Source organism: Alosa alosa, chromosome 15 (assembly GCF_017589495.1).
Source record: "Alosa alosa isolate M-15738 ecotype Scorff River chromosome 15, AALO_Geno_1.1, whole genome shotgun sequence".
Taxonomy (NCBI): domain Eukaryota; kingdom Metazoa; phylum Chordata; class Actinopteri; order Clupeiformes; family Clupeidae; genus Alosa; species Alosa alosa.
Genome location: NC_063203.1, coordinates 4,267,144 through 4,275,587, shown reverse-complemented (window position 1 = coordinate 4,275,587; position 8,444 = coordinate 4,267,144). Strand labels below are relative to the sequence as shown.

Genomic DNA, 8,444 nt, shown 5'->3' with positions numbered 1-8,444 from the left:
CTGGACAATAATAAGCTATGCTATAGCGCAGCCTACTCTACAGCCAACTTGTGACGCATTTGGCCTACCCACCTCATTTCCTTTCAGTATGTTAAACTGTCCCACTGGAAACTGCTGCCTATATTATCTTGACATGCAAACCGGCACGAAACTATCATAGTCATTTTATTACAGTGTCTGATTTCTGGTAACGGCAAACTAGTGGGGTGAGTCAGAGCAGAGAGGACGCCGGACCACTTCCTGGTTCTATTTCTCGTGTCTCATGCCAAGGCCCGCCCCTAGACCGGAGCCGTCGCGACGAGAGCCGACGGCTCTAGTGCACTAGCACAGAGAGTACTGCAACAGCTGCGTGTCGGTGCAGCCTTGGTCTGTGGATGAGCGCTTTGTCACGCACTGCCCTGTCCTGTGCAAGTTGACGCGGATTTCCCGGCACTCGAAATACCCATGGTGAGACGGGACTGCCGCTTCGACGATTACATCAAGGGGGAAAGGAGACGTTTACCATTGTACAGGTATGATCTGGGGTTCGTTATTTACAATGTTTCCATTTTATCTGCCGATTTTTGCTCCCGGCCGCCTTGCGGAAACCCAAATCCTCGGAGATAAGGGAATATGTGAACAATAACCAGGACAATTTGTTATACCGAAGAATGAGGTTATGTTCATTATTAAACTGAAATTTTGCTGGCCTGCAAAAATACCCATGATTGTTACTATCACAAGGCTCTTTGTGTAGAGCCGCAGTGCCGGGCGGGCGTAGAGTAGGGATCGCTTTAACAGAAACAGTACGTGCGAACTTGCTCGAGCAGTAACTGGCACGTACGCTAGCGACTCAATGTATCTGATCAAACTCATCAAAATTACTCCTTTGGGAACGTTGTGTTACATTTCCACAGTGATTGTATCGCATCGTTTTGGGTAGGGTTCTGATATCACTGGTAAAAAGATGAGAAAGAGATAACGAAAGTTTACAGCAGACGCCTTTGTTTGCTTCAAGTTTCAGTTGCCCTATAACTGAAGGGCAACCCTTACCATAATCCATAGCCTACTCTTATTTGGGTAATCTGAAATAGAAAGATATGCTTTCAATCGAGTAGTGGCACCAGCTCACGTTCTCTGGATGGTATCTATATTTCGATTAGCAAGTAAATGCCAACTCGCGAGTGTTGATTATTTGCTAATGTGGGAATATGGCCACGAAGGAATAGACTCTGGTGTGGAGTCATAACCCCCTCAACAACATACAATTTGTGTAGCCTAGCATTAAACAATTTTATCTCTCTGTGTTCTTTATTAGGTTTCTGGACAACGCTTGAGTCTTTGACATGGAGAAAACACTGCACATTCTAGCGAAGCCAGCAGACACTACTGATAAAGTTATGGAGGAGCCCACACTGAATCTGACCATGGGTAACGCTGAGTTTACAGAACAACAAATGGTACTAGCTGACAAGATACCTTTAGTGAAACCTTGTTTTAAGAAGAAGCCGATTAAATTGGACGCGAATTGCCTTCGGACTCTAGGGGATCCCATTTTGACTACATTACTGAGCGCGGACGCACTTGTAGCCGGAGATGGAGTGTTTGTTCCCAGGAATCCAACGAGGACGCAGAGGAATCTATGTACCGCTGTGGTGGTAAAGCAAACAAGGGTCGATCAGGTGTGCTTGAAGGACGAGAGTACCGTTTCTGGACTGATGGGCAACACAGCAGACACGGAAATGGCGGACACATCAGCCGATGTTCGGGAAGGGGGGCAGAAGGTGACTGATATTCAGCGGGTGACAATGGACACTAATGAGCACGGCTTCCCGCCCCAGGCGCGCGACGTGACGGCGCCCACCACCGTTACCCCATGTGAGGGGCAAAAGATGAATGACATCTATACCTCGGAGTCCTTGCAGGGTGCAAATTGCCTCGCCATCAAAGACAGCTCGCTGCAGAGTGAGATCTTTCTGGATAAAAGCGAAGAAGCCTCTTTGGATTTAGTCTTTGAACTTCTGACCCAGCTGCAGTACCACACACATCAAGGCGACGGGGTATCGATTTGCGTGGATTTCCTCCAGGGAGTCTGTGTCTATGGCAGCGACTGTGCACACCACCACACCGTGCTACCCTACCACTGGCAAATTTGCAGAGCCGATACGAAAATTTGGCAAAGTATATCGGATGATTCGCAAGAACAGCTGGAAAGGCTGTATTGCAATCCGGACAATGAACAAGTCAGAATGAAGTTTCTGTGAGTTCCTCTTATTTTTCTCTCATCCACACTGTATTCAAGGTTGTTTGAGTATTTGCGTTTTCAGTTTTATTAGTTAATGAGTTAATCGCAATTGATCAGTCTGTCAATGAACCAGCATTTCGAGAAGTGCGTAATTGCTTTGTAGTGGTTATGCTTCCCATGCCACTACATGTAGGCTACTCTGACCTTAGCTGTTAAAGCCCAGCTGTTAGTTCCTCTTCAATATGTGTCATTTTAAGCCCGTTGATGGCTGGCATTACATGAGGAAGTGTATTGTCGGCTGGAAGCTATAAACTTGCATGACCCGGAGCTGCCCGGTGTGGTCACTGACACACACGCTCACATGCACGGTCACACGCACACATTTGCTCGCTCTCTCTCTCTCTCTCTCTCTCTCTCTCTCTCTGTGTGTGTGTGTGTGTTTGTCTTTCTCTCTCTCTCTCTCAGTCACACACACAAACACATGTAGGCCTATGAGGGGGTGTACTATCGCACGCACTCCACCACAAAGTAAAGCTCACAGGCATGCACGCTTTTTTTACAGTTACAGTACATATACATGCACAGTGTCAAACATATGCTGAACATGCTCCCAATGTCTGTCACTATTAACCCTTAAAGGACTACTGACGGGAATGTTAAGAAATGAACGTTCTAAAGAATGTCTGGGTTCATTGAATTCAACATAGAATTTTAGAACCTTCAATTGTTGCGGAACTTAGAACGTTCAAAAACCTACACCTTTAAGGGTTAAATGGATAGAAAATTGCATCTCACTTTGTCACTGGTGCCTCCTATTCATCAACACAGGTCAGCCAGACAGCTCACATCTTGAGTCACACCATTTGTCAGAGTGGACAATGTCAGGTGATGCAACCTGCTATTTGTTTAAGCAAAGGGTTTTTTTTTGTTTGTTAAAGTCTTTTTGACTAGACCTGTATGCAAAGGCAGGTTTCCAAAAGGAAGTGGTTTGATCATGACAAAGCAAGAAGCTCCCTGCTCTGATTTTAATATTCACTGTGACAAAGGCTTCCCAGTCAGCTGGTGGACAGTGTGTCACGGAGCTCAGAGCACTCTGACACGCACTCATGTTTAGGAACAGCCTGCATCCCTGTGGCTAAACATTGTGAAGGCCCACGGTGAAGGTCTATGATAGGCATTAGTTCCTTGCCAGGAAGTTGCTTAATTACATTGCTGTTGCAAGTCTGTCTTTGAATACAAACATACACAAACAAACAAAAGCACAGATTAGGAATAGTTGTTTAATTGTGTTGTCATGGCAATGATCTGCCAGATGTTTACCTAAGTAAGCTTTGAGTTCACATAGCAACGGCCCATAGCTTTCTTTTGCTCTCATCTCTTAGCCTACACACTGGATGTGTGTGTGTCAATCATTCATGCTCAGTCTGTTTGGACAATTGAAACTGTTCAAACTGAAACGTGTGTTTCCTGTAGTGAGTGTGTTGTGACCAATGATTTCTGTGACACCACTGGAAAGTGGAAAGACCGACCAAAAGTGAAGACACTGTGACCTGAAACTGAGGTGTATGCTTAGCGGGGGATAGTGTGTATTTTGTGTGTGTGTGTGAGTATGAGTGTGTGTGTGTGTGTGTGTGTGTGTGTGTGTGAAACAGGAGCAGATAAAGTGTCAGGTGGCCCATGAAATGAATCACTGGGGCGAGGTCGCAGTGCCTTTTCATTACTCAGCGTGTCTTCTATTCCCCACCCTTGTGTCTCTCGGCCTATCCCTCTGTCCCTCTCCATTCCTCCAGGAGCTTCCTGTAAACGCTCTGTGCCTCCCAGCTGGCATGCACCCCTGCTCCAGAGTCATTTCCTCCCTTTTAGCCCCTCTCTCCATCTTGCTGTCCATATTCCTTTACCACATCCTTCTTTCTTTGACTTTGTCAAATATTTCTTTTTAGCACCGGTGGGAACTCAACAAAGAGTTGTTTATGACCCTAAATAACATTTTCCTCTTTATACCTAAATAACATTTTAGCATCAGAAATAGCACCCTTATCCCCCCCTCTGTCTTTCTCTCTCTCACTCTCTCTCTCTGTCTCTCTCTATTTAATTACACCTCTCCTCTTCTCCTATTTACCGGGTAGCCCTTTGGGTGCACAGATTACTGTGTCCACCAGGAACCGGACACCGTGCTGATCTGTGTGACACAGTGGGGTGTTGTGTGCGGATGTGTGTGAGATCAGGGTGCTCTGAACACCCTGTCCCTCTCCTGTGCTGTGGCCAGTGTCCAGGCCGTCCTGTTCCCCTGCCCCAGGGAGCCCCGGAGAACATCTCTGAGAGACTTCCTCTCCTGGCAGGGAGGGAATGAGAGATTGCCCTGTCCCCGCAGCTGAACCGACTCAATGAGCAAGACAGAAGCTTGAAAGGGAAGAAGGAAGCACCCCATCCAACCCCCCTCTCATGACCTCCTGAGGAAGAGGTCTAGTGTGCACCTGCACAGGACCGGAACAGCTAGCATTAGTATTGGTTAGCTAACTGGCTTGGCCGTTGCTGTGATGGCCCACAGGGCAGAGGGAAGAGGTGATGGTGGTGACCATTAGTAACCATTAGTGAGGGAAGAGGTGGTGGTGACCATTAGATGTGGTGACCATTAGATGTTTCTGATGAGGCTGATGAGGTCATCTGTCAGCTTCGCTGGGTGCACCGATCCTGTTTAGTCTTTGGACAGTGCTGGGGAAGCAACCCCTCCCTAGCTGCCAGCAAAACCAGTCTGGGGCTGGCATGTCCAGTTCCTCTTGGGCTACTCGCTCTGCCTCACACCTAAAAACCAACGGTTGCCTCTCTATCTCTTACTCTGTCACTCTCTCTCTCTCTCTTTGTCTCTCAGTGAGACAGATCAGAACATTTTGCTGGTCTTTGAGGGCGTGTGAATGTAAGTGGTAGTTGCGTGGTTGTTATGATATGTGTGTTGGCCATGAGTGAGTGAGTTATCGTAATATTTTCTACCCGCAGACGACTCAGGTGACTGACTGCCTTATCTGTAAACAGGAGTGTGTGGTTTGGGGAGTGTGTGTGTCTGCCTAATTCCCTTCAGCCTGTGACGCTATTGAAGAGTGGGAAAAATGCAGGCATGCGGGCCACCTAGTCTTGGCCCATGAGAAAATGCTGGTGTGTGTGTGTGTGTGTGTGTGTGTGTGTGTGTGAGTGAGAAAGAGAGAGAGAGGGTGAGACAAAGAGAGAGAGAATAAAGAATAGAAAATCTGGCAGACTTGAAAAAAGAATGAAGAATCACTGAACATGTATGATACAGGAGAAATAGCACAATAGCAGTGTGGCTGCCGTCCGTACGCCCTACCACTCATCACACCTCTCTCTCTCCATTTGCGTGCCCCTCTTCCCATCTATCTGTCTTTCTCCATCTTTCTCCCTTTGTTTTCCACATCTGTCAACTCTTTTCCCCCTTCTTTCGCTTCAATTGACTGCTTCTGTCTGAGACCACAAACCACAGCTGGCCCAGAGGTGCCTATCAATGCTCTGTGTGTGTGTGTGTGTGTTTGTGTCTGTGCGTGCGTGTGTGTGTGTGTGTGTGTGAGAGAGAGAGCCACAGCCAGGGGCTGTTAGATGGGAAAGGGGGGAGGGGGTCAGAGGCTAATTGCCAAAGCCTTTTCACCTCTGCCCCATTTATGTCGGGCATGCTAGCCGAACACCAACCCCACTAGAGCCCAGGGGTGTGTGAGTGTGTGCTGTTGTCATAGAAGGATGTGGCAGACAGATGTTCTGGTGTCATTGTTTAGGGCCCTTATTGGTCATTCTGACGAGGCTGAGGCATTGTCAGGGTGGATTGTTTGCGCGCTCCGCTCCGCTCCACTCTGCCCACTCCTCCTCTGGGTCACCTCCCCGCTTTCCTGGACGCGGGAGCACCTCAGGATCTCCGGCTCCGTGTGAGCGCGCACTCATGTGTATGTCATCAGCGCCGTGACTGTCTGTAAATCATTACACTTCTCACTGCTGCCTGAGCGTGTGTGTGTGTGAGTGTGTGTGTGTGTGTGAGTGTGTGTGTGCACCCGGGAGAGCATGTGAAAGGTTTGGGGGTAATTTGAGACTTCCTGATTCCACAGGTTTTAATGTCTGTCTCTCACAAGGGTGTGTGTGTTTGTGGGTGTGTTTGTGTGTGTGTGTGTGAGAGAGAGAGAGAGGAAAAAAATAGGGAGAAAGAGGAGTGATTGTGGCATCCACCAGCGGCGTGTCAGCAGACAGGAACAGGTCATAATCACCGTAGCGACCCTGGGACCACTCCATAATTGGAGCAGGGTGACATCAAAGCCTGCTGGAGGGCCAGCAGGAGGAAGGGCCATGGCGGCCTACCTCCACGTGATGGCACTTCATAGAGCAGATTTAGGCCGCTGGCTTTCATCTCCATCTCTCTCTCTCTCTCTCTCTCTGCGCTGCTTCCATCTCTTCTCAGCTCTGCCTCGTTCTCTGCTTCATGACAAACTATCTGGCCCTATCGTATGTCATAACACCTTCCAACTAGACCTCATTTTAGTCAGCTTACTCATAGATTGCAAAAGGAATTGAGTGAAGGAATGTGTGTGTGTGTGTGTGTGTGTGTGTGTGTGTGTGTGTGTGTGTGTGTGTGTGTGTGTGTGTGTGTGTTTATGTATGAGAGAGCATGTGCATGAGAGAAAGAGATAAATTGTGTTTGTTTTGTGTGTGTGTGTGTGTGTGTGTGTGTGTGTGTGTGTGTGTGTGTGTGTGTCTGTCTGTCTGTGTTCATGAGAAAGAGACTGTGTGTGTGTGAGAGAGAGGGACAGTGTGTGTGTGTGTCTGTGTGAGAGAGAGTCAGAGTGTGTGACTGTGTGAGAGAGATATAGTGTATGCAAAGACACTGCGGCGGGGTGTGCTGAGCAGAGGCCAAAGCCAGAGTGTTCACAGGCTCTGACTGGAGTCCTGGTGAACACAGAGAATCACTCTTTGCACTTAATTTAACCAGCGGAATTTTATTTTTAGAAATGAGCTGAACAGGCCCAGCAGAAAGAGAGAGAGAGAGAGGGATGGGGAGGGAGGGAGGGAGGGAGAGCCAGAAGGGCAGAGGGTGTCGGGCCCTGATGAGACTATAGCGTGCCTCAGGGCAGGGAGCGAGGTGTGCCCGGAACAATCATTTTATCACTTTATGACTTGGGTTTATAATGGCACGGCTCTAATCACACAGCTGCCGGCGCGGCTTATTGTCCGGCACAGGTAACCATGGAGCTCTGGCCAGTGCTTGTACACCATACTCATCTCTGGTGGGGGTAAATATTTGTGTGTGTGTGTCTGTGTTTGTATTTCAGCATGTGTGTGAGGGTCCGTGAGAAAACAGCTGGGAAATGGTGCGTCTGGTTGTTGTGGTGGCTGTGAGGAAGTGGGTTGGGTGACTGCATGACCTGGTGTTCATGCAGTAGTGGATCACAGTCATCTCAGCCAAGTGCTGTGTGTCTGTGTCTGTAGCAAAGTGCAATCTCTCACACAGGGCAGGTTGAGTGACGCGCGGGTGATAGGAATGCCACCAAGTCATTATGCCACAAAGTCCAGAGCTGGGCACACGATATGCAAACGTGATATGCTCACTTCGGTAGGCACATATGTGTGTGTGTGTGTGATGGCTTTAACAGTCTCCTCTTCGCTCCTACACACAGTTCAGTTCTTAGGCCAGTCAGTGTTCTTTTGTTTGGCCTTCGGGCAGCTGGACAATCCGCTCAGGCTGTGTGTCCTTCCGAGGCCCAGAGGCCCGGTTCTATCTGTTCGTCTTTGGCATGCCAAGAAGTGGTCGGGCAGCAGGAACACAGAAGGAACACAGGAGTAACACAGGAGGAACACAAGAGGAACACAAGAGGAACACGCTCTTCCCCAGTGAGACAGTCTCTCTGCCTCCGTCTGCTCCCAAACAGACACTTCCTAATCCATTTCAGTTGTCATTTATTCGGTTCATACACTTTGTCCTCGCTCTGGTGTTCTGTCTGTGGCCGTTCGGTCCTCTCTCCGTACTCTCCCTGTTCTCTCACAGATCCATGACTGAAGAGGGGATAAATTAAAGACACATTTCCTCTTCTTGCTCAGAGCTTGTGGTAAGCACAGTGTTCTGCCCAGGGAGCTGTTGCTTAACAGTGCAAAGGCAGAAATGGTACTGCTGACCAAAGAGTATCTGTTACCAAAAGATGATGAAGTAAGATTCCACCCCATTTGGCACCGAGCGGTG

The 8,444-nt window shown here is 48.4% G+C and overlaps 1 protein-coding gene across 1 annotated transcript in view; it reads left to right on the top strand.

Annotated features, from left to right (window-relative positions):
* Positions 1 to 314: 314 nt before the first annotated feature.
* Positions 315 to 8,444, top strand: part of LOC125308216 (TCDD-inducible poly(ADP-ribose) polymerase) — a 19,108-nt gene continuing 10,978 nt past the window's right edge. Inside the window, exons 1-2 of the mRNA XM_048264561.1 lie at positions 315 to 512; positions 1,298 to 2,239. Of these exons, the coding sequence (XP_048120518.1) occupies positions 1,326 to 2,239 (914 nt within the window). The 5' untranslated portion in view covers positions 315 to 512; positions 1,298 to 1,325. The remainder of the gene's footprint in view (positions 513 to 1,297; positions 2,240 to 8,444) is intronic.